Source organism: Belonocnema kinseyi, chromosome 1 (assembly GCF_010883055.1).
Source record: "Belonocnema kinseyi isolate 2016_QV_RU_SX_M_011 chromosome 1, B_treatae_v1, whole genome shotgun sequence".
Lineage (NCBI taxonomy): Eukaryota > Metazoa > Arthropoda > Insecta > Hymenoptera > Cynipidae > Belonocnema > Belonocnema kinseyi.
In genome coordinates this window covers 18,274,787-18,302,054 of record NC_046657.1, presented here as the reverse complement: position 1 = coordinate 18,302,054, position 27,268 = coordinate 18,274,787, and the positions used below count along the sequence as shown (strand labels likewise).

The following is a 27,268-nucleotide window of genomic DNA, read 5'->3' as shown; positions in this document are numbered from 1 at the left end:
TAAAATTCCATGATATTATACGATATTTTCCTAAAATCACTTCAAATTAATTAAATTAATAAAAAAGAAATGCCTTGGAATCTATTAAAATTCCCTAAAATAATTCAAATTTAAATCTCCTGAAAATGCCTTAGAATTTTTTTAAATACCCTAAAATCTTAAAAATTCCTTAAAATTATTGAAATCTATTAAAAATTCTTACTTTAGGGACAATTACTGAATATAGGGTACTATAGGGAATATATATTTCCGGTTTATGGACGATCCCACAGATATATATATATATTTTTTTTTTTAATTTTGCTCACTTTTTCTGTCGCTTCTGCTTCTCCGTTTTCTCAAGCTTCCTCTCCTGGATTGCACTAATTTGTTGCTTTTGCACTTTCAAGCCGATGAAACCACTGCAGTTTGGTGCCCCGCACAAGCAAGGTTTTCGCTTTTCTCCATCACAGGCCAAATTGTAATTAAAAGTCAATTCTTCGCCGGATTCAATGTCTCTCACGGCAAAGAGTCCAATCCTCGTGTCGCCATTTACGGTCCATTTCTGCGTCTCACAATTCGGCTGACAAGAGTGATCTGACAGAAAAAGAGGGGCGAAAAACAATTTTATTGGAATAGCTTTTTGCAAATAAAATTTCAGGTCGAAATTTATGTGCATTTTCAAACAAAAAAAGTGTTGAATTTTACAGCCTAGAGATCAATTTTCAACCTAAAACGAGACATTTTCAACAAGAGAGTTAATTTTCAACTGAATAGCTGAATTTTTTTTTAGCAAAATGGTTCAATTTTCTACCCGAAAATATGAATTTAAAAAGAAAATTTCATTTCAATTAGTTGAATTTCGGTCCAAAAATTAATTCAAGAAATATTGCAACTTTTAAGTCAAAAAGACGATTTTTTTTAGAAGAATGTTGAATTTTTATCAAGAAAGTTAATTTTCAACCAAGTTGATTGAATTTTTAAGAAACAGGTTAAATTTTAGCTAAAGAAGAATTGAAAAAAATAGTAGAATTAAAAAAATAATTAAAATTCTATAAAAAAGTTTCATTCACAACGAAAAGATTGAACTTTTAACCAAATTAACGAAACCTAAAAAAAAAAAAGAATTTTTTACAAAGTAGTTTAACTTTCAATAGAATAATTGAATTTCTAGCCAGCAAAGATAATTTTTCAATTAAATCGTTGAATTTTCGAAAAAAAATAAATAAATAATAAAATTGAACAACAAAAAATCACATTTTCAACCAAATGGCTGAATTTTCAAGTCAACAGAGGATTTTTTAAAGAAGACAGTTGAACTCTCAACTCGAAAATATAAATTTTTCATAGGTAAATAGTTGAATTTTTTTACCAAAATAGTTGAATTTTCAACAAAGAAAGATGACTCTTCTACCATAAAAGATCAATTTTTAGTTAATAAAATACAAAAACAAATAAAATTCAACCAAAAAAGTTGCATTTTCGACCAAATAGTTGACATCATTGAAATGATCGAAAATCTCATAAAATCCTATAAAATATCTTAAAACCTGATAGATCTTGTAAAAATCGTTCCATATCTTCTGAAATTCTATAAAATTCTTTATCCTAAATTACTAAAATCGCTTTTAAAATCCGTTCAAATGATTAAAATAAATAAATTTAAAAAAATTCTAACAATACTTTAAGATTCCCTAAACTATTTAAAACCCATTGAAATCCTACAAAACGCATCATTTTCCAAAAACGCATTGTTTAAAATCCATTAAAATAGTACAAAATTACGTGAAATCTGTATTAAATTTTTTGAAATCCCTACAAATGAATGAAATTAATCATTCCTTGAAATATTTTTTAATTTCCTATTACATTTCAAATTAAAAGCTCTGATGAAAATACGTCAAAAGTTAAAAAAAAAAAAAAAAAAAAAAAAAAAACACACCCTAAAATCTTGAAAATCCCTTCAAATGATATTTTTTTTTTGGTTTAAATTTTTTCTAAAAGTAGAGGAGGAAAACTCACTCATAAATCGACTGAGATTTCCCTTGGGTTCCGCATCGATCATTCTGCCAGTGTCAATCGTCAAGAAATAATAATTTTCATTCTTGAGCTCCTTCTTCCGATGGAGCCTTCGCTTATATTCAGCCTCGTCAATGACTTCGCCCACATACTCGATCACAAATTGTCCTCCTTTAATCGATTCTAGACTCCGGAGGCCCCAGCCTTTTCCGTCGGTGTGAAAGGCTTCCATCGCTGGATAAAGTCGCTGAACGAAGGCTTGATTCTGGCACTTGGAGCCGGCTGGACAAATGTCGGGACTGCACTCGACGCAGAGCATTCGATTTAAGCAGTCTGTGTCGGGCGCACAGGGATTGTCCTTGTTTGGCGAACAAACACAGGCGACGATGCTCTCCACCTCGATTGGTTTCACAGTTCCCACGGGCTTGTTCACCTAAAATAACGACATTTATTGCATCGTCAAAACCGTACTGGCCCCAGGCTGGCGGCCACTTTTATCAAAGAAAACAAAATTCCGGCCATTTTACCGGCCAAAGGAAAAAAAATATATTCATCAAAAATTGAGAATCAGTTTTGAACCAAATAGTGGAATTTTCTAGCTAAGAAGTCAAGCTTTCAATCAAATAATGACATTTTCAAAAAAAAAAAGATCAATTTCAACCAAGGAGAATATTTTTTTTTACTAAAAAAGACAAATTTTCAATATTCAAATAGTTGAATTTTTATACTAAAAAAAACTTAATAAAATTGAATTTTGTACCAAACTGTTCAATCTTCAAGATAAAAAGACGAATTTTCTATATACATTTTAATTTTCTAACCAAAAATATGAAATTTCAACAAACGAGTTTATTTCAAACCACACATGGCATACATTTTTGTCCAAATAGTTGAATTAACATTGATTTTCTACCAAAAAGACGAATAATCAACAAAATACACAAATTTTTCAATAAAATAGTTGAATTTCTAATCGATTAAATTATTTTTTAACCAAAAATGGAAAGTTCAATTTCCATTTAAAACAGAAATTTCAATTAAAAAAAGGAATCTTCTACAAAATAGTTGAATTTTCAAACTAAAAATATTAAATTTAAAAAAATATATATTTGTAACCAAATAGTTAGATTTTCAGTTGAAAAGAATGAATTTTTAACTTAAAAAGATGAGTTTTCATTATAAAATATAATAGTTCATATTAAAAAAAAAAGATTTTAAATTTAAATAATAAAAAATTGAAATGAACCAAACTGACAAATTTTTAATAAAATAGTTGAATTTCTAATTGTATAAATTGTTTTTTAACCAAAAATGATATCTTTAATTTTCATTTAAAAAAGAAATTTCAACAAAAAAAGGGATCTTCTACAAAATAGTTGAATTTTCAAACGGAAAATATTATGGTACATTTCAACAAAAATATATTTTTAACCAAATACTTAGAACAGATGAATTTTTATTAAAAAATATAATAATCATCAAAAGAAAATTATTTCTCAGCCAAACAGTCTCATTTTTAAACAAAAAATTTACTTTCTACCAAAAAATACGAATTTTCAAAAATTGTTTTTTAACAAAAAATGGAAAGTTCCAATTCCGTTTAAAAAAGGAATTTCAATAAAAAAAAGGGATCTTCTAGAAAATAGTTGAATTTTTAAACCGAAAATATTAAATTTCAAGAAAAATATATTTTTAACCAAATACTTAAAAATTAATTTTTATCGAAAAAAAAGAGGATCTTTCAACAAAGTAGTTTCATTTTCAACTAAAGAGCTGATTTTTCAAATTAAAAAGATGAATTTCCATTATAAAATATAGTAGTTCATATTAAAAAAAAAACTAAATTTAAATAAACAAAAATTGAAATGAACCAAGCTGACAAATTTTCAATAAAATAGATGAATTTCTAATATAAACCAAATACTTAGAACCGATGAATTTTTATTAAAAAATATAATAGTTCATATTTTAAAAAAAAGAATTTAAATTTAAATAAAAAAAATTGAAATGAACCAAACTGACAAATTTTCAATAAAATAATTGAATCCTCAATCAAAAGAAAATTATTCTCAGCCAAACAGTTTCATTTTTAAACAAGAAATTTACTTTCTACCAAAAAATACGAATTTTCAACAATTGTTTTTTAACAAAAAAAGAAAAGTTCAAATTCCATTTAAAAAAGAAATTTCAATAAAAAAAAGGGATCTTCTAGAAAATAGTTGAATTTTTAAACCAAAAATATTAAATTTCAAGAAAAATATATTAAATACTTAAAAATTAATTTTTATCGAAAAAAAGAGGATCTTTCAACAAAGTCGTTTCATTTTCAACTAAAGAGCTGATTTTTCAAATTAAAAAGATGAATTTTCATCATAAAATATAATAGTTCATATTTAAAAAAAGTCTAAATTTAAATAAACAAAAATTGAAATGAACCAACTGACAAATTTTCAATAAAATAGTTGAATTTCTAATATAATAAATTGGTTTTTATTCAAAAATGGAAAGTTCAATTTCTATTTAAAAAACAAATTTCAATTAAAAAAGGGATCTTTTACAAAATAGTTGAATTTTCTAACAGAAAATATTAAATTTCAACAAAAATATATTTTTAACCAAATACTTAGAACAGATGAATTTTTATTAAAAAATATAATAATCATCAAAAGAAAATTATTTCTCAGCCAAACAGTCTCATTTTTAAACAAAAAATTTACTTTCTACCAAAAAATACGAATTTTCAACAATTGTTTTTTAACAAAAAATGGAAAGTTCCAATTCCATTTAAAAAAGAAATTTCAATTAAAAAAAGGAAACTTCTACAAAATAGTTGAATTTTCAAACCGAAAATATTAAATTTTAACAAAAATATATTTTTAACCAAATACTTAAAAATTAATTTTTATCGCAAAAAGAGGATCTTTCAACAAAGTAATTTCATTTTCAACTAAAGAGATGAATTTTTAACTTAAAAAGATGAATTTTCATTATAAAATATAATAGTTCATATTGAGAAAAAAGATTTTAAATTTAAATTTTAAAAAATTGAAATGAACCAAACTGACAAATTTCCAGTAAAATAGTTGAACTTCTAATCTAATAAATTGTTTTTTAACAAAAAATGGAAAGTTCAAATTCCATTTAAAAAAGAAATTTCAATAAAAAAAAAGGGATCTCCTACAAAATAGTTGAATTTTCAAACCGAAAATATTAATAAATTTCAACAAAAATATATTTTTAACCAAATACTTCGATTTTCAGTTGACAAACATTAATCTTTACTGAAAAAAAGATTTTTCAACAAAGTAGTTCCTTTTTCAAATAAAGAGATGAATTTTCAACTTAAAAAGATGAATTTTCATTAAAAATATAATAGTTCATATTAAAAAAAAAATTTTAATTTTAAAAAATGGTCAGCCAAACAGTTCCATTTTTAAACAAAAAATTTATTTTTCTCCAAAAAAGACGAATTGTCAATAAAATGCATGAATTTCCAACCAAATAGTTCAATTTTCAACTAAAAAGATTCACTTGCTGCAAAAATACGAATTTTCAAGCAAATAGTTACATTTCTAAACTAAAAAAAATCATTATTTTAACCAAAAGTGTTATAGTTAAATTATCATTAAAAAAAAATAAATTTCTATAAAAAAAACTGAATCTTCTATCAAAAAAAGTTGAGTTTTCTATCACAGTTGAATTCCCAAGACAGAAAGACGAATTTTATTTTCAAAACAGTTGAATTATCAACCCGAAAATATGAAATTTAAACAACAAAAATTTCTTTTTAACCAAATATTTAAATTTTCTGTTAAAAAAATTAACCTAATTTGCAAAAAAAACGGAGTTTCAGCACAGTAGTTTAATTTTCAACCAAAAACAGAATAATTTTTAACCAGACTGTTGCATTTGTAACCAAACAAATTGAATTCCACAACAACAAATTTCAACAAAATGTATAGATTTTTAAATAAATAATTGAATTTTTGGCCTAAAAATGACCACTTATTAACTAAAACGGGAATCGTCCATTTTTTAATTTAAAAAAACATTTTTAATTAACGAAAACCAATTTTTTACAAAATAATCCAAATTTTAAAAAAATTTCGACCAAAAATGTAGTTTGAATTCCTTACCGAATCGTTGAATTTTCAAGCCAAAAAGGCGAATTTTCTATCAATTACTATGTGACTTTAGGTTTAAAAGTTTGATTACATGCTCAATCTTAAAATATTAATTCCGAATTTATAAACTTTCGATTTCAAGTCTCCCGAAACGGAATTTATAAATCTAAAATATTTCAAATTTAGTTACTTTTTCCGTGTCAAGAATTCTACTGTTTGGGTTAAAAATGAAACAATTTGGTGGAAAATTCAACTGTTTTACGAACAAAATTTTGTAAATTCTCAATAATTCATCTTTTTGGTTGAAAATAGTTGAAAAGAGAAAATAGTGACTTGCGTAAATTTTTTCAAAATAGTAATAAAGTAGTACCATCGTTCAAAAAAAGTTGCAAAAAAAGTGTTTAAACGAAAAAAAAAAAAAAAAAAAACGAGAAAGTGGAATATTCTTGAAAAGAAGTGTAAAGAGGAATTTTTTAAAAAGGGCAAAGAATTTAAACAGGTGTTGGCCGTTTTAATCAAAGAAACAAATTTTAACTCTTATGCCAACTAAACAAATTAAAATTAAATGCATTCAGTTCGAAAAATATAAATCAAAGTTATCATTTTCAATGCTACAAATTGAAGAATCCATCAATACATTAAAAAAATTTTTAAATTATATAATTTTAAGCAATTTTATGCTAGAAACATAAAAAATTGAACGATTACATTTTTTTATAAACTGAACACAACATAAAAGTTATTTTTACTTTTAACAGTTTCAATATCCTGAAAATGCTTCAAAATTCTATTTAGAAATCCTTGAATTTTAAATTATTCAAACAATTTTTCAGATCTTGTAAACATATTTTAAACTGATTCAAGTTTTCCTACAATTTTGGTAAAAATCCAACAAAATTAAAAAAATGTCTTCAAAATTCTTAAAAAGCTACGAAATCTGCCAAAATTTAAATTTGATTTCAAATCAGGCCGTGCACTCTTCAATTGTTAATTATATATCCAAATTTAACCATTTGACTTACAAATTTAATTTTCCAAATAAGTCAATTAAAATTTCAACGTCCAAAATTTTTTTTTCTTTATTTTTGAATATTTAATTTATAATTAATAATTTTAAAATAACAATAAGATCTTTCTAAATATTAAGCTAATTGCTCTTTTTCTTCATTGAATATTTTAAAATTGACTGGATTAAAATGGAATATTTTAGACTGAAATTATATTTAAAATTTAATAAAGGCCTTTAATTATAAATTTATTATTTTGAAATCATTCCAAAATTGAAAATAGCTTATAAACTTTCAATCGAGAATTAAAACATTTTTTAAACTAATAAGACATTTTCATTCTTAAAGTACAATTTAATTTTACAAATCATGAGTGAATTTATATTCACAGTTGCTTGACCAAAAATCTTTTTTATCAAAAATCTTCCATTTTAAATGCTTCTTATTTTTAATTGTTTAAATCTTTTAAACAAATATTTTAATCTAAAATGGAAAATTTTTAAAGACGAATCACGCATTCTAAACCGAATGATATAATTGAAAAATATCACAATTCAACTAATTATTTAAAAACAAAACGGTCTAAAAAAAAAAATGTGGACAGATTCCAGGTCATTTCCCGGTCTAACGGCCACCTTTGTTAAAATAGACCCTAGACCCCGCAAGTAAATGGCAAATAAAAAAATATATAAGAAAAAAATACCTTGAGTTTGACATAAGGTGGCGGCTTCAATCCCCGTTCCTGGTCCTTGGCAGCCGCTCTCTGCTTCTTGAGCAGCTGGTGAAACTCGCTCGCCTCATCCAGCGCCTTTTTAAAGGCCTCGTCCATACCCTTTTTCTTTCCCGAGGGCTTCGTGCAAGCGTCACCTTCTTGATACAAAAAGGCCCGTCCCCTGTGCACCCAGTAGTAATTTCTCGTTCCCAAAAACATCACACAAAATTCTCCCACTCGGTGATTCAATGCCTCGACATTGTGCGGAATTTCGTAGGGCAAACAAATTCTCGAGGGCCACCAACGATAACTCCCCAATTTTACCCACACGACTTCCCCATACAGCGGCAAACGTCCCGTTTCGCAATCCTCGCAAATATAGGCACCATCCGGCGCTTTTATTCCTGAAAGAAAATTAAAAAGAAAAAAAAAACAACTAGAACAAAGCAAATTAACGAATAATTGGAAAGAAGTTTCGATCTATTTTATCCTAGTTGCAGCAATCACAGTACCTATTGTCGTCAAAAAAGTTGAATAGGTGACATTTTTTTCCGAAATAGGTGGCAAATAGGTGATAAAAAAATGTTAAATAAGACAACAAAAAAAAAACACGTTTTATGTTGTTGTAAACCGGGAAATGACGGGAAATTTTTTTCTTCGATTAAAACGGCCACCCTGAAAAATGGAGTATTTACACTTCCACTGAGAATTAATTTTCGATTAAAAAAAAAACTATTTTTTTACAAGCACATTCAATTTTTTACCTCTTAGATAAATCCGTTACCAAATGGTTAAATTTTAAAGCAATCAAGATAAATACTCTGCATTTTTAAACCACAACAGTTCAATTTTTAATCGAAAAATTAAGTAGATGAATTTCGATCAAGAAAAATTAATTTTCAATTAAAAAAACAGCAATAAAAACGAATTTTCTACAAAAAAAAAAAGTTGAATTTTGTACCAAATAGTTGAATTGTATACCAAATTTTTTAATTTTCAATAAAATAGTCTAATCCTTAACCAAAATAGATAATATTTCAACTAAGAAGCTGCATTTTTAACCAAAAACTCAAAAAGAGATGAAGTTTCTACCAAAAAATTAATTTTCTACCAAGAAAAATTTTTCAGTCAAGAATGAAAAATAATGTTAACCAAACTGTTGAATTTTCAACAAAAAAATATTAATGTTTATCAAAACATGTTACAGTTGATATTTCCACAACAAAATTTTAATTAAAAACAAAAAACAGTTTGTTCAATTTTCAAGCCAAAAAGCCTAATTCTCTATAAAACAATTTAATTTTGAAAACGAGAACACGAAATAACAACAAAATATTTGAATTTTCAGTTAAAAAAAAAAAACATTTTTACAACAAAAAGAATTGTTAATTTTATTTTTTATTTTTAATGAATCATTTTTTTGGTTTAAAATTCTAATTTTTGGTTGAAAATTCTACTATTTAGTTAAAGATTTAATTATTTTGTTGAAAATTAAAGTCTTTTGTTAAAAAGTAATCGGTTTTGGACGAATATTTTTCAATTTTTTGGTAGAAAATTTATATTTTTTGGTTGAAAATTAATTCTTTTTATTTAAAAAGTCTATTATTGTATTTTTTGTTTAAGAAATAATCTCTTTGAATTAAAAAACATACTTTTTGTGAAAATTCAACGATTGTTTTGAAAAATTCATCGTTTTTGGTCGAAAATTTATACTTTTGTAAAAACTTCATATTTTATTTATTGAAAATTGATCTTTTTTGATTGAAAATTAACTCCTTTTATTTCAAAAGTCTATTATTGTATTTTTGCTTAAGAAATAATCTCTTTGAATTAAAAAACATACTTTTTGTCACAATTCGACGAAATGTATCTTTTGGTGGAAAAATCTTCTTTTTTTTTAGTTGTTACAAATTCACCTTTTATGTTAGGGAGTTAATAATTTTTATTGAAGTCTAATATTATATTTTTGGTGTTTACTTAAAAACTCCACAAATTCGTTGAAAGTTTAATTATTTTATTGAAAATTCCACTAGTTTCTTAAAAAGTCACCTTTTCTGTTTAAAATTAATTAATCTGAATTCAACTATTTTGTTAAAAAAACATATTGTTTTGTCGGAAATTCATCCTTTTTGGATTGAAATTTCTCCTTTTTTTCTTGAAAAATCGTTTTTTTGGGTGGCAAATTCAACTATTTGCTAAAAAAATTCACCTTTTGGCGAAAAATTCATCTCTTGGTTAGAAATTCTATTTGGTTGAAAATCCAAATATTTCCTTAAAAAGTAATTTTTTTATAAAAATTTCAACTGATTTATTGAACACTTGTATTTTTCGATAGAAAATCCATCCTTTTGGTGTAAAAATCCTCATTTGTTAGAAAAATCATATTTTTAGTTGAAAATTCGCCTTCCTTGCTTCAAAATTAAACTGGGTGGTTATTTATTAAAATGCAATCATTTTTCAAAAATTGGTAAGAAGCGACGGTCAGCAGAAATTGAATTGCAAAAAAAATAATTAAAATTAATATTTTTTTTCGTGAATTTTAATATTTTTCATAAAAAATATTTTCTATTTGAAATTACACCAGTTATAACATTTTTATTACATTAAAAAAAAATTAAAATTGATGCCACAAATTTGTCTAAGATATAAAACTAATTTTTCGTCATTGTTACTTCTCAAAATGTAAAATTTAAAAATTAGAAACCTTTAACATTAAATTATTCGAAAAAACTTTTAAAATAAAAAGTAATTTTTAATAGAAAAGTTTTGAAAAACGCTATCGCAACTGAAGGGGAAAAATTCTTTGTATTGGTATTAACAGAATGTAAAAACTGTAAATTTATTTAAGTGAATTTAAACATTTTTTTAAACTTTTAATATTGAAAAATTTGTTATTATGGATATTAAAATTATCTTTTTAAAATTAGTTAGTAGAAACTCAAAGACAACTGAATTTCTTGCCACTTTTTAATTTCATTGAAAAATTAAATTTTGAATTATTTATAAACAAAACTATTTTTAGGCAATTTAAATTGTGAGTATAAAAAATTACAATTGCATTCAATATATTATTTAACAATATCAAATTAACGAAAACTAAACATTCATTATTTTATTTAATAACTCTCAATTTTAGCGTAAAGTTTCGAATAGAAATGAGAGTCTCGAGTTTAAGGCTTCACAGTGGCAAAAAATAAAAGATCGTTTTCAAAATTTAATATATAAAGTTCGAAATTTTTTTTTTTCTTCAAAATTTGGAAATATCCCAGAGTTGTCATAATTTCTCAAATTTAATTTATGGTAATTTATGTCACCCATTGGACGATCTAACGGAAGAATTGAAATTAATTTTCTTCCCTAGGGCAGAAAATCGATGAGACCGCGAGAGACGTGAATTTGTGAAAATAAAATTCTTACCTAAACATTCCGGATGGAAAGAGGTGGGACAAGTGTCGCAGCAAATGAGACTTCCTCCTTTCGTGCAGAGAAAACACCAGGTGGCGTTCAAAGGTGGCTGGGTACACTTGTAATGTTTCGGGCAGATAATTTGATTTCCCGTGATAATTTCCGAGCCGGCAGGTAAACAGGAAGTGGAGGCATGATAGGAGGAAGGACAGCGCACACAGCGGGCCAATTTTTCGTTCGTTTTTCCCACGTGACCGTTTTGTGGATTGTCGGAATTGCAAGTGTGGCACATGTGATAAGGACATGTTAATCGACCTCCTTGCCAATGAGACTGTTTTTAGAAGGAGAAAAAAAAACAAACAAACGAGGGAAAACAATTAGAAGGGGAAGAAATTAATTTAATTATTAGTTGCATTCGGTCCAACTTTCCATCATTTTCAAATTCTTTTTTTGATTCAAGCTAATTCCTTTTAAATAAAATTAATTTAGGCAGTATATTAAATTCAATTTTAAACGCTTCAAATTACTAATATATCCAGTACAATTTTTTTTTTTTTAACAAAACAGTTCAATATTTAAGTTGAAAAATGAATTTTCCACCAGGCAGTTTAATGTTCTACAAAAAAGTCAACTTTTCGACAAAATAAATCAATTTTCAACTAAAAAAAGTTTTTATTTTCAATTAAAACTCAAATTCATACAATTTTAGTTGAAAATTAATTTTCAACCAAAAAATAACAAATTTTTAACAAAAGATTTCACTGGGGATTTCACTATTTTAATGCAAATCAAATTGTTTTTTTTTTTGGGTGAAAAATGAACTGAAAATTTAAATAATAGATTATTGGTTGAAAAATAATCTTGTTCAATGAAAAATTAATTTTTCTGTTCTTGAAAATTCATCATTTTAGTTCAAAATTGACCTTTGCTAAAAATTAAATTTTCCCAGTTGCAAATTCATATATTTAGTTGAATTATGAATTATTACAGGTTTTGTCGATAATTCCTACTTTTATGAAAAAAAAAATCAAACAACTTGATAAAAATTTAAAATATTTTGTAAAAAATTAACTTTTTGGCTGAAGATTAATAATTTTAGTTAAAGATTATATTATTATAATTAAATTCTTTGTTGTAAATTAACTCTTTTTTGTTGAACTTTCGTATTTTCTTGTCGAAAGTTCAACAATTTGGTAGAAAATTGAACTATTTGACTTCTTTTTTTTTTTACTGAAACTTCAAATTCTTTACATAGTTCAAGATTTGGGAGGGTTGATTTTCAAACCTAAAGATAAATAAATTAAATCCTTTTAAATAAAATTAACGTACGTAATATATTAAATTTAAAATGCTAAAAATTCTTAAAATTTCCAGTAAAAACATTGCATTTTGAAAAAAAAAAATTATTTTAAACAAAATAGTTCAATTTTTCAACTGAAAAAATAATATTTTAACCAAGATTAATTTTCTAGAAAAAAACTCGAATTTTTAACAAAATAAATCAATTTTCAACTAAATAGTTAAATTTTAAACTAAAAAAAGTTTTTCTTTCAATTAAAAATCAAATTCTTACAATTTCAGTTAATAATTAATTGTCAACCAAAAAAATAACAACAGTTTTTAACAAAACATTTGACTGGGTATTTTATTATTTAGATGAAAATTAACTGGTTTTTTTGTGCAGAATGAACTGAAAGGTTAACTAAGAGATTTTTGGTTAAAAAATAAGTTTTGTGTACTTGAAAATTCATCATTTTACTTCAAAAAATATCTCTTGGGTTAAAAATTAAAACTTTCCAGTTAAAAATTGATTCACACTGTTTTTTTTTTTTTGTAGAAAATTCAAGTACCTTGATGAAAGCTTAAACTATTTTGTAAAAAATTAATTTTTTGGCTGAAGATTAATAATTTTAGTTAAAGATTATATTATTATAATTAAATTCTTCGTTGTAAATTAACTCTTTTTTGTTGAACTTTCATATTTTCTTGTCGAAAGTTCAACAATTTGGTATAAAATTAATTTATTTGACTTCTTTTTTTACTGAAACTTTAAATTCTTCACATAGTTCAGATTTGGGATTGTTGATTTCCAAACCAAAATATAAATGGAATAAATCCTTTTAAATAAAATTAATGTAGGTAATATATCAAATTCAATTTGAAACACTAAAAATTCTTAATATTCTCAGTTCAAAATATTGCAATTTGAACAAAATAAATTAATTTTTAACAAAATAGTTTAATTTTCAACTAAAAAATAATTTTTTAACCAACAAGATTAATTTTATACAAAAAAACACAAATTTTTAAAGAAAATACCTAAATTTTCAACTAAAAAGTTTTTTTTCAACCAAAAATTAATTTCTTACGATTTCAGTTGAAAATTAATTTTTAAAAAAATTCCAAATTTAAAACAAAACATTTGATCGGGGATGTTACTATTTTTAAGCAAATTAATTGTATTTTTTTGTGTGAAAAATGAACTGAGAATTTAATTAATAGATTATTGGTTAAAAAATAATCTTGTTTAGTTTATAATTAATTATTCTGTACTTGAAAATCCATAATTTTAGTTCGAAATTGATCTCTTTGGTTGAAAATTAAAACTTTCCAGTTGAAAATTGATTTTTTTCCGGTTACAAATTTATGTATTTTGTTGAAATATGAATTACTACAGGTTTTGTCGAGAATTCCTACTTTTTTTTTACATTCAAACACCTTGATAAAACCTTAAACTATTTTGCAAAAAATTAATTTTTTGGCTGAAGATTAATAATTTTAGTTAAATATTCTATTATTATAATTAAATTATTTGTTGCAAATTAACTCTTTTTGTTGAAACTTCATATTTTCTTGCCGAAAGTTAAACAATTTTATAAAAAATTAAACTATTTCACTTCTTTTTTTTTTACTGAAACTTCAAATTCTTCACATAATTCACATTTTGAGGATTGATATTCAAACCAAAATATAAATGGAATAAATCCTTTTAAATAAAATTAATGTACGTAATATATTAAATTCAATTCAAAACGCTAAAAATTCTTAATATTTCCAGTAAAAAACATTGCATTTTGAACAAAATAAATTAATTTTAAACAAAATAGTTTATTTTTTAACAAAAATAATATTTTAAGTATAGAACAAAAGATTTGATTGGCGATTTTACTATTTTGATGAAAATCAACTGGTTTTTCTTTGTGAAAAATGAACTGAAAATTTGAGTAAAAGATTATTGGTTGTAAAATAATCTTGTTCAATGAAAAATTAATTTTTCTGTACTTGAAAATTCATAAATTTAGTTCAAAATTTATCCATGATAGAAAATTTAACTTTTCCAGTTCAAATGTATGTATTTTGTTGAAATATGAATTAGTAAGTAGCATTTATTAAATTAAATTTGAAAGGCTGAAAATTCTTAATATTTTCAGTTAAAAAAATTGCATTTTGAACAAAATAAATTATGTTTAAACAAAATAGTTCAATTTGCAACTGAAAAAATAATTTTTCAGCCAAGAAGATTAATTTTGTGCAAAAGGAACACAAATTTTCAACAAAATATATCCATTTTCAACCAAATAGTTGAATGTGATTGTTTAAATAAAACTAATCGATTTTATTGAAAAATTAATTCGCTTTTTTTGTGTAAAATTAACTGAAAATTCAACTATTAGATTTTCGGTTGAAATATAATCTTCTTGAATTAAAAATTCACCTGTCTACTTAAAAACTCATGTACTTTGTTAAAAAATTGACATACTAATTTATTACAAATTCATTTTGTTGTTGAAAAGTTTTGTTTGAAAACTGATGTTCTAATATCAACTATTAAATATTTTTTCGAGCATTCATACTTTTTTTCGGTAGAAAATTCAAGTACTCGGTTGAAAGTTAAACTATTTTATAGAAAATATTTATTTATTTTTTTTGCTAAAGATGAATAATTTTAATTGAAAATTCATATTTTCGAGTCGAAAGTTCAACTGCTTGGTATAAAAAATTCGTGATTTTGTATTAAAAATGCAACAATTTTGTAGAAAATTAAACTATTTGACTTATTTTTTTACTGAAACTTCAAATTCTTCATATACTTTAGATTTTCAGAATTGATATTCAAAATAAAAGATAAATGGAATAAATTCTTTTAAATAAAAATAATGTAGGTAATATATTAAGTTCAATTTGAAACGCTTCAAATTCTTAAAGTCAAATTATTAGATTTTTAACCAAATAAATTAAGTTTTAAGCAAATAGTTCAATTTTTATCTAAAAAGATCAATTTTCAATAAAGAAGATTAATTTTCTACAAAAAAAGTCAACTTTACAACAAAATACATGAATTTTTTCCACCAAAAATAAAATTGTTATATTTTTAGTTAATAATTAATTTTCAAAACAAAAACAAAATAACACATTTTTAACAAAATAATAAAATCCTCAATCAAAAATGTAACTATTTAGTTGAAAATTAATTCAATTCTTTTTGTGAAAACTTAACTGGAAATTTAACTTTTAAAATTTTGGTGGAAAAATAATCTTTTTTAGCTGAAAATTCATATATTTTGTTGAAAATTAGTTTTAGTGGCTTGTTAAAAATTCATTTTTTGTTCAAGATTCATCAATTTAGGTCAAAATGTATCTCTTTGGTTGAAAATTGAAGATTAATAGCTGAAAATTAATTTTTAGTTAAAAATTCATTTTTTTGTAAATTATTTAATTTGTTAAAAATTCATATTTTCGGGTCAAAACTTCAACTGTTTGATAGAAAATTAAACCATTTAACTGAAAATGTTTTGAAGAAAATTCGCCTTTTTGGTAGAAAATTTAAGCATTTTTGCTAAAATATGCAATTTCTTCTAAAAGAGATGAATTTTCAAACCAAAAAGACGAATATTCAACCAAAGAAAAAAGATTAAAATTTGTAACTAAAAAGGAAATAGTTAACGAAAGATTAATATTTTATTTTCGAACTAAGGAGATGAATTTTCAATTAAAATGGCAAATTTTCAACCAAAAAGAGTCCATTTTTAACAAATTAGTTAAACATTTAAAGAAGTAATTAAATTCTCATCTTAAAAAAGAAAAAATTGAACCAAACATGGAACAGTTCAATTTTCAAAATAATAATTTTTAACAAAAGCGTAATATCTGATATTGTTACCAAAATGAAGAAAAAATTAATTTAAATAATTCAATACCACAAAAAAGAGGAATTTTGTACAAAACATATTTATTTTCAAATAAATAATTTAATTTTATACCAGAAATAATTGAATTTTCTACCGGAAAAGGCGAATTTTCAAGCAAAAGGTATACATTTTAAATAAAATTGATGAATTTTCTTTCAAAGTATTTTAATTTGCAACCAAAAATTTGTATTTTAAACAAAAGATGATCAAAATTTCTACCCAGAGAAGATGAATTGTCAAGAAATGATTTGAACCTACAACAACAAAAAATGTCTAAGCCAAGAAATATTTTAATTTCTAACCAAATAGTTGAATTTTTAATAAAAAAAAAGTTGAGTTCTTTCATCAAAATAATTTAGTTTTAAAAAAAAAAAAAAAAATTTTTTAATAAAGAAAAAGTTCACTCGCAATCGAAAATATTATCAAATATTATTAGCTCTTTTAATTTAGTTCGAATTTATTTATGTTTTAAACAAGAAAAAGGGGAAACCTGAAAATTTGTCTTAGAAAATAAAGTTAATTTTCCACTGCACTTTTTGATTGCGGATTAAACATTTTTTAATCCGGACTACACAAAGTTTTGAGCCCTGAACGGAACTAAATTAAAAAAAAAAAAAGTTCAAAACGATGAAACGTTTAACGCTGAGAACTAAATTTGTAATTTATTGAAAAGTTCCTCGGGCTAAGTAGCGCCCTCTAAGGAACAGAAATTATAAAATAATAAAATACTATAAATTTTTGTTTCTATTTGAGATAGTTTGTTCAATTTTTTGTTTACCTGTGGCCAAGTTTTAAGACATGCAGGATGATAATATCTTCCGCAAGCGACTGCTGAACATCGTTCTCTTTCAATTTCCCGGTCATTGCATATAAAACAAGCAGGAGCGACACCGGAAAGGCAATCTATGCATTTGAAGGTTTCCTCTTCTGCTGGTTCTTCCACTTTAATGACTGCTGAAAAATAAATAAGAAAATAAATATTAATTAATATAATGCAGAGCCAATTTTATAAATTTCAAAAAAAGTCCATCTTGAAAGATTTAAAATTAATACTGTTAGAGGAGAAATTTAAAAAAACAAATTTGAAAGTTCAAAATTGATCAAATAAAACTGAAAAGAGACCGAATCAATACTTCATCATTCTTTTCAACATTTTTCAACAATAATCAACTCTTATTCAGGAAATATTCTTCTATCTTTCTCTTTAATTTAAATTTCTTTATTTTCTTTTATATATTTGATATATTTAAAATATATTTTATCTCCTTCCAAATAATCAAATTCGTACTATGAAAATAAACTACTTTGTTTTCAATTTAAACAATTTTTAACCATTATTTTCAAGAGTTTCCTATTTTCTTCAATCAATTTTCATCTCAAAATTTTATTAATCGTATCAACTAAATACTTGAATTTTCACACCGAAAATACGAAATTTTTAGAAGTCAATTTAATTTTCAACAAAAGAACTTCATTTTCAACCGAGAAAGATAACTTTAACAAGAAAATAATTTTTAACCCAACACAAACACGAATTTCGAATTGAATAGTAAAATTTTCAAATAAATAGTTAAGTTTTAACCAAATAGTTTAATTATCTCTCAAAGTAGTTGCATTTTTAACAAAAAAGTTCATTTTTAACCAAATCGTTTAATTTTCTAAAAAATTATTGAATGTTTAAGCTAAAAATAAAAGTTTTTTAGAAGAGAGTTTAATTTTCAGACCGAAAAGTTTAATTTCCAAAAAAGCTGCAGTTTCAACCAAAAAAGATATTTTTTCTATCATGAAAGATGAATTTTTCTTACAAAAGGCCAACTTTTCAACAATACAGTTCAATTTTCGACGAAAAAAGATGATTTTAACCAAATAGTTAAACTTTAAACAAACGAGATTAATTTTCTGCTGAACTAAATAAATTTTCCACAAAATACATGAATTTCCTACGAATTATTAGAATTTTCAATTTATAAAACAAAAATTCTCAACCAATAATGGAGTAACTACACTTTCAGATAAAAAAATTAATTTTTTAACAAACACACACACAAAAAAAAGAATTTCGAACAAAATAGTTCAATTGTGTACCCAATTAATTAAACTTTTAATAAAAAAGTTCATTTTTAACAAAATCGTTTAATTTTCAAACAAATACTTGAATTATTAATCAAAAAGTAGGAATTTTTACGGAGACAGTTTCATTTTCAACCAGCAAAGTTGAATTTTCGGCCAAAAATCCTTCATTTGCAAGCAAAAAAGATAAGTTTTCTACCATGAAAATCGAATTTTTATTCCAAAAGGCCGAATTTTTATGAAAACAGTTTTATTTTTCATGAAAAAATATGATTCTACTCAATATTTGAATTTTTAACAAACGAAATTAATGTTCTATCCAAATAGATAAAATTTTCAGAAAATACATGAATTTTCTACCAAATTGTTGAATTTTTACTTATAAAGGATTTTTTAAAAAGAAATAATGGAATAGCTTCATTTTAAGGTGAAAAAAGTAAACAAATAAAAAGAATTATTAAGCCAAAAGAGATGATTTTCCGACCAAAAGAAGATGAACTTCACAAAATATTTGAATTTTTAACGAACGAAACTAATTTTCTATAAACTTTGAAGAAAATACATGAATTAATTAATTTCTACCAAAAAAAAAAAACGACTAATTTTCCACAAATTACATGAATTTTTGAAAAAGTAGTTTCAGTTTTTAATAAAAAATATCAATGTTCAACCAAAAACTTGAATTTTCACCAAAAAAGATCAGTTTTAACCAGACATAGAATAGTTGAATTTTCCGTTAAGAATTTAATTCTTAACCCAAAAAATCGGATTTTCAAAAAAATAGTTAACTTTCCGGCAAAAAATTCCTTTTCATTCAAAGAAAAAAAAGTTTTCAATCTAATAGCTCATTCTTCAACAGAAAAAATGAATTTTTAATTGAAGTTATCAATATTCGATAAAAAAATTGATTTTCAACAAAAGTTTATTTTTCAACCAAGTAAATTAATTTATTATAATATATTTATTATAATTAATTATTAATTAATTGTTAAGTTTTGAATTTTATACTCAATAAAAAGATGAATTTTCAACGAATAAGATTAATTTTCTAGAAAAAAGGCGAATTGTCCACAACTGACATGAATTTTCAGAAAACTAGTTTAATTTTTAAATCAAAAAATCAATTTTCAACCAAATATTTGAATTTTCATTTTAAAAAATCAAATTTCAACCAAAAATATATTTTCAGAAAAATAGTTAAATTTCCGGCAAAAAAATTCCTTTTCACTACAAAAAAAAGTTTTCAATCTAATAGCTCATCTTTCAACCGAAGAAATGAATTTTTAAATTAAAATTATGAATGATCAGGAAAATTCCAAAGAATTAAAAATAATTCAGGGTGAAATAAATGAAAATAAAACTTTAAATCTCTTAAAATCTTTGAAACACTAGTCATTTCTAATCAAACATGTGAATAATGACTGCAAAAAATTCAAATAAAATACAAAAGAATTCAAATTAATTGGAAAAAAGATTAAAAACCGAAAAATTCGATAGATTACAATAAATTCTGTCTGAATTTAGAGGAATTAAAGGGAAATAATAATTTAATAAAATAAATAAATAATCAAACTGAATTTAAAAAAGACTCAAGTGAATTTAAAACAGTTCAAAAATATGAAAAAAAAATCACTGAATTGAGTAGGTTTGAAATGAGTTTACAAAAATTAAAGAGAATTTGATCAAGTGTCTAACAATGGAAAGTGAGTTTCAAAGACTTAAGAATGAATTAAACAAAAATTCTTTTTAATCCATTGAATTGAGAAGAATTTAGAAGAATTTCAAAGAATTTCAAAGAATTCAGGACGAATTCTAAATGAGTGCAAAAAATTATTGAAAATCTCTTGAAATCTTTAAAACCCTCCGAAATCCTGAAAAATTTATTTTAATAAATACCTTAATGTCTTACCATCTTTTAAGATATTTTAAAACCTCATATGTCCTGTAAAATCCTTTCGTTTCTTTCGAAATTCTAGAAAATTCTTTGAAACGACATGCAAATTTTTTTTTTCAATTCCTTTCAAATGATTAAACCCCTTAGAACTACCTTGATATTGTTTGAAGCTCTTAAAAATTCCTAGAAATCTTTCAAAATACCCTAAAGTATTTCAAATCTTTTGAAATCTCGTTAAATTACTTAAATCAATAAAAAAAAGTATGTAGTCCATTAAAATCATTTGAAATCCCTTGAAATTTTTTAGAGCTCTTGAAAATGCAAAGGAATTTGTAAAAATACATCTAAAATATTTCAAATCCTTTGATCATTTTATCAAGTAATCCTCAGGATCAATTAAATCACTTTTTTTTTTAATATTCAAAGGAATTTAGAAGAATCTGATAAATTAGAATCCAGGATGAATTCCAAAAACTAATTTAAAATCTCTTCAAATCTTTGAAATCCTACCAAATCGGCGCTCTTCGTGAATAATTTTTTGAAATCCTCGAAAATATTATAAAATCTCGTAAAATTCTATAGTGATATTTCCTGAAATTTTGAAATTTAAAAATTTACATTTAAAAGTTTTTAATTAAAAATTGTGTTCTTAAAATGCTCAATAATTTGGGCGTATTAATTTGAAGGCACTAACATTTTTCAATATAAAAAAAATATAAATCCACGTTATCATTTTCAATGCTCTAAATTCAAAAATCAATCAATGAACTTTACAACTTTCAAAATTATATAATTTTAAGAAATTTTAAGTTTTCAAGCGGACAGTTTAATTTTCTTGGATTAACAATGATTCAAACATTTGCATTTTTAATCCAAGAGAATGAATTTTTAACCGAGAAGAAAATTTTCGATAAAAAAAAACAACAACAGATTTTTAGCAAAATATATGTATTTTCAACTAGAAACGATCAATTTGTAATTTTAAAAAATATCAATTTTCAACTAAAAATCAACAAAAGAGTTCAACCCAAAATTTGATTTTTTAACCTGAAAGATTAATTTTCTAAAAAGCCAAATTATCTACAAAACGATTGAATTTTCATAAAAATAGTAAAATTTTGAACAAAGAAGTTAACTTTTAACCGGATAGTTTAATTTTCTTGAAAATTGTTGAATACCCAAACAAACTGGATTAACTCAGACCCAGAGAGTTGCATTTTTAATTCAAGAGGATGAATTTTTAACCACGAAGAAAATGTTCAATCATAAATGACAAAATTTTAACAAAATATATTAATTTTTAACTAGAAAATATCAATTTTCAATAAAAAATATCAATTTCCAATAAAAATAGTTACATTTTTCAGGGTGGCAGTTTTAATCGACGAAATAAATTCCCGGTTCGCAAACATTTTTCACGGGCAATATGAAAAATATAAATCCACGTTATCATTTTCAATGCTCTAAATTAAAAAATCAATCAATGAACTTTAAAATTTTCAAAATTATATAACTTTAAAGAATTTTAAGCTAGAAACATCAAATATTGAAAAAATGAAACAATTTTAACTGAACACTTCTTAAATTAGAAATTAAATTATTTTCTTTTTAAATTGTTTAAACATGCTTGGAAAGATTTAACATTTTATTTCAAAATCTTGAGAAATCTAGAAGTTGTTTCTAATTTAAAATGATTATGGAAATTTTTTCAGAATTTCTAAATATCTATAAAAATGATTTGAATTTTTTCTACAATTTTCAGAAAATCCTGCAAATTTTAGAAAATTTCTTTACAATTTGGATGCATAAATAATAATTTAAAATGTATTATTTGTAGGCGAAATTTGAGTAATTTTAAGAGATATGTAGAAGTTTTGAAAAGATTCAAACTTAATTTAAAACTTGAAATTAATATAAAACAAAATGTAGATTTTCGCAGATTTTAAACCCAAAAATCAGATTCTTTTCAAGAATTGTAAAGGGCTTCAAAAGAATAAAAAAAATTTCTTAAGATTCCTAGGAAAATTAAAAATAACTTTTCATGTTGAAAAATTATTTTAAGAGAATATTTAAAAAGTTTTTCAAATATTTAAACAAAATTTTCAAAAAATATTCTTGAAAATTTTAAGAAAACTTTCTAAATTTTGCATGATAATTTTTTATCTTTTTAAAACTTCTAAATATCTCTTAAAATTACTAACATTTTTTCGACCAATATTCATTTGTAAATTATACATCAAAATTTCACTTACCAATTAAGCATTTTTCAAATACAAGAATTAAAATTCTATCGTTCAAAGTTTAAAGGCTCTTCGAATTTTAAAGATTCCAGGCTTTCTATGTCAAACAATTCAGTTCAAAATTCTTTAATTTTAAATATTTGGTTTTAATTTACTTGTTTTAAATAAAAATTCAAATATTGCTAAATATTCAATAATTAATTTTTTTTTAATTACCAATTTCAAATTGAATGGGTTAAAAATGGAATATTTTAGAGTGAAACAATATTTTAAATTTAATAAAATCCTTTAATTAAGAATATATTATTATGAAGTTATTTTTAAGTTGAAAATAGTTTATAAACTTTCAGTCACACGTTCACATTTGTTTAATAACTAAGAATTTCAAATTGAAACCGTTTACGTTAAAATCTGAAAATTCTTAAATTTTGAACTGGTCTAAAATCGTTTTGTCAAATCGTTTTTGTTCACTTTTTATTACTTAAAGTACAGATAAATTTAAAAAAAAAATGATTTATATATTAAATAAAAATTTTTTTTCTCCAAAATTTTAAACATCAAAGGCTTTTATTTTTTATTTGTTTAAATCTTTAAGAAAGCATTTAAAAATTCTTTTAATTAAAAATGTAAGCTTAGAAATAAAAATTTTAAATGGAAAATTTTTAGAGTCAAAAAATGTTGAATTACGCATTATAAGATAAATAATAGCATAATTGAAAAACATAGCAATTCCAATAATTATTTAAAAACTGTTAAAATCGAATGTGGACGGATTTTTCTTCTATAAATTTGTAAAATTCCCGGTAAAAGAAAATTCACTGTCATTTCCCGGTTTCCGGGTCCAGCGGCCACCCTGAAATTATTGAAATCAACCAAAAATTCCTTGGAAACTTATAAGATTCCCTACAATATTTCTAATACTTTGAAATCGTAAAAAAATTCCTCATTTATAAAATATTATAAAATCCCGTGAAACTGTATGATGATTTTCCTGAAATCGGGAAAAATATGATCTTTAAAATCCCTTACGACCATTAAAATCCTCGGAAATCTTATAAAATCTTTTATAATATCTTAAAACCTTATCGATCCTGCGAATTAATAAAAATTAATAAAAAAAAATTCCTTGGAATCTTTTAAAAGTCAGTAAAACATTTCACATTAAAAACTCTTGAAATATTTTTAAACATTAAAAATATCATAAAATCGTTGAAATCCCTTACAATTATAGAAATCAATTAAAAATTCCCTGGCATAATGTACTATAGGGAACATAGGGTCCAGTCTGTGAGGTTCGTCAATTATATAATAATTGAAAAACATTACAATTAAACTAATTATATATTTTTAAAAACGGTTAAAATCAAAGTTGGAAGTTTTTTTTTCCCCCTACAAATTTGTAAAATTCCCAGTCATTTACCCGTTTGACCTTGCTTTTCATTTGAAAAAGTGACTGTTTGGCAATTCTTATTATTTTTTAACAGTTACTTCTTACAAAAATTCTCTGATTTTTGTTCTCTTTTTGCTCTCATTCATTCCAATCAAATATCAACTCATGACTAACAAAAAAAAAAAAAAAAGAAGTTATAAATTAATAATAAAGCACCTCAAATAATAATTTTAAAAAAATCACTCACCTTCCGGTTTTTCACTGAAGCTCTCGTTCTCCGCAATCTTGGTCCTGATTTCCTTCAAATCCTGGAAGAGCTCGTCCTCCAAATTGTTGTCCTCGACTTCACTGTTGTCCGGACTCTCGCCAGGTTTCACACACGACAAATGATAGTAAGAGAAACAGGGTCCCTTACACCTGACAAGTTTCCCAGTCTGTTCACAAATCTGACAAACCCTCTCCTGCTTAATTCCCTTGAACAAATTCAACGGCCTCGATCCAATTTTCACTTTTCCACTTGATCCCCCCTCCTTCGCCAGACTTTTGCTCTTTCCCTTCTTCCCGAATTTTCGCAAATTTCTTGGCTCAAAGTCCTCCGAGGAGTCGTCATCCAGGTCCGAGCAGATTGAACGACTGCTAAAATCTTCTCCATTCTCCTGCAACGAGTCCGACCATCTCTCCTTCTTTATTTCGTCCTCGATTCCAGGCTGATGGAGTGCCATTAAAATATCGAAAGTTGAATTCTTTCGCTCCTCGTCCCAAGAATTGCTGAGAAGACTCGAGGGCGGCGTTGGCGGAGTTTGAGCGAGACTATCATAAATCTCGACTTTACACGTTCTCAACGACTTGTGCAATTTCCCGTTCACTTTGTGCGACTTTTCCGAATCCTTGCCCAACTTACCATTGATTCTCGTTCGCTCAAAAAGTTTGCTCAAATTACCGGTACTCTTGCTAAATTTCCCGTTCAATTTGCCCACCCTCTCATTCAATTTGCTCAAGTCGCCGGTGCTTTTATTCATTTTCGAATTTTTTTTACTTGGGTTCAAATTACTTTTCGAGTCCTTGCTCTTACGGGATTTCGAGTGGCTTTTCCGCAATTTCGGATCGTCTTTTGTGCCTTGTAATTTGCCTGGTACTGCCTAGAATTAAAATTTTTCAATTCGGTACTTTTTCTCAATAAGGAATTTATTTAACATTAGAGTGTCTACCAGATAGATCATTTTAACAGGGTAGCCTTTATTTATTTTAACCAGATAGATAACTTCCCTTCGATCAAAGAAATGATAAAATGAAAAAAAGGATTAAATTTCAATCAAAAACAGTCACACTTTCAACTAAATAGTTAAATTTGTAAACAAAAAAGCCTTTTTTTATAGAAAAGAATCGACTTTTCAAGTCAAAACTTTAAATTCTCAACGAAAAACGTAACAGTTGATATTTTAACCTAAAAGGATCAAATTTCCACACAAAAATATGAATTTTAATCCTCAAATGGTACACTAGTGCGAATTCGCACCCGAAGTTTTTTTTATATTTTTTGTTATTCACGCAAACACAGATTCAGCGGATTATCCCCACATATATTAAATACATTAAATATTTAATATTAACATTGCAAACAAACAAAATGAAATATTCAAGAAGGTAATCCAATTTTCAAACACAGAAATGAATTGCCCAAAAAATTAACAATTTTCCAACAAAATATTGAATATTCAACAAAATACATGTATTTTTTAAACAAATAGTTGCATTTTCAACGAAAATAGATCAGTCTTCCACTAAAAATGGAACAGTTACATTTTCAACCAAAAATAAAAACAAATTTTCAACAAAATTCTAGTAAAATTTTCAATTAAAGTGATGAATTTTCAATTAAAATGATGAATTCTTAACGTAAACAGTTGAATTTAAAATTAAAATAAATAAAAAAATGAAAGTTAAATTTTCAGAAAAACAAAATTAACTTTTAATAAAATAAAAAAAACAAGAAATATTCAACCAGATAATCCACTTTTCAAACATAGAAATGAATTTCCCAAAAAATTATGAATTTTTCAATAAAAAAGGCAAAAATTTTCCACTAAAAAAGATCAATTTCCAAACCAAAAGTAACAAAGGAATTTTCAATCAAAAGAGATGAATTTTCAACTAAAATTATGAATATTTAACAGAAAAATTATTTTCTTTAGAAAAATGAGTAAAACTTCAAAAACAATATTATATTCAAAAAATCACATTGAAAAAATGCATATGAATTTTTAATTAGATAATTGATTTTTCAACCAAAAAGATAAATTTTCTACCAAAAATTTGAATATTCAACAAAATACATAAATTTTTAAAACAAATAGTTGCATTTTCAACGAAAATATATCAGTTTTCCACTGAAAATAGAATAGTTAAATTTTTAGTTACAAAAAAAATTTTCAACCGAAAATGAAAAAAGGATTTTCAACAAAATCCTAGTTAAATTTTCATTCAAAGTAATGAATTTTCAACTAAAATGATGAATCCTTAACTTAAATAGTTGAATTTTCTATTTAAAAAATGAAGTTTGAAACAAGAAAATTAACTTCCTACGAATAGAGATTTTAATTTTCAATTAAATATACAGGTGAATACAACCAAAGAAGGTGAATGTTTAATTTTCCATGAAAGAGGACCAATTTAAAAAAAAAAAAAATCACTTTCAGTTGAAAAAAAAAATAATTTTCAACCAAAAAAATTAATTCTTAACAGAACAGTTAAATCTTCAACCAACAAGATAAAATTTTAATTAAAATGACGAATCTTCAGCAACGAAAAAAAAAGTATAAATTTCGAACTTTACAGTTGAATATTTAAGCAAAAAAAGATGAATTATCGAAGAAAAATGTAATGGTTGATATTAAAACCAAAAAGAATTAAATTTTATATAAAAAACAGTTGAATACTATCAAAAAGGACGAATTTTCAGCTAATAATTATTGTTTAATCCAGAGAAAAAAAATATCAACCAAACTGCTGAATTTTCAAGCAAAAAAAAAAAAATTTTTAATAAGAAAATTGATTTTCCATTGATTAGTTAAACTTTTAGTCTTCTAAATTAATTTTTAATCAAAAAGATGAATTTTCAATTACAATGATGAAATATTCGACTGGAGTTGTTACATTTTCAGTTTAAAAAAAATTATTTACAACTAAAAAGATCAATTTTCAATTAAAATGATTAATCTGGAACGAATCAACGAAAAATC

The 27,268-nt window shown here is 24.3% G+C and overlaps 1 protein-coding gene across 2 annotated transcripts in view; it reads right to left on the bottom strand.

Moving 5' to 3' along the window:
* LOC117166819 (histone-lysine N-methyltransferase NSD2-like) overlaps positions 1 to 27,268 on the bottom strand; it is a 59,713-nt gene that overhangs the window by 14,701 nt on the left and 17,744 nt on the right. The window contains exons 4-9 of one of the 2 annotated variants that reach the window (XM_033355149.1): positions 24,277 to 25,168; positions 17,214 to 17,389; positions 11,259 to 11,577; positions 7,833 to 8,245; positions 2,002 to 2,431; positions 309 to 576 (exon numbers count right to left, since the gene is read on the bottom strand). In XM_033355149.1, the coding sequence (XP_033211040.1) occupies positions 309 to 576; positions 2,002 to 2,431; positions 7,833 to 8,245; positions 11,259 to 11,577; positions 17,214 to 17,389; positions 24,277 to 25,168 (2,498 nt within the window). The remainder of the gene's footprint in view (positions 1 to 308; positions 577 to 2,001; positions 2,432 to 7,832; positions 8,246 to 11,258; positions 11,578 to 17,213; positions 17,390 to 24,276; positions 25,169 to 27,268) is intronic. The other variant, XM_033362459.1, reaches the window with a different exon arrangement.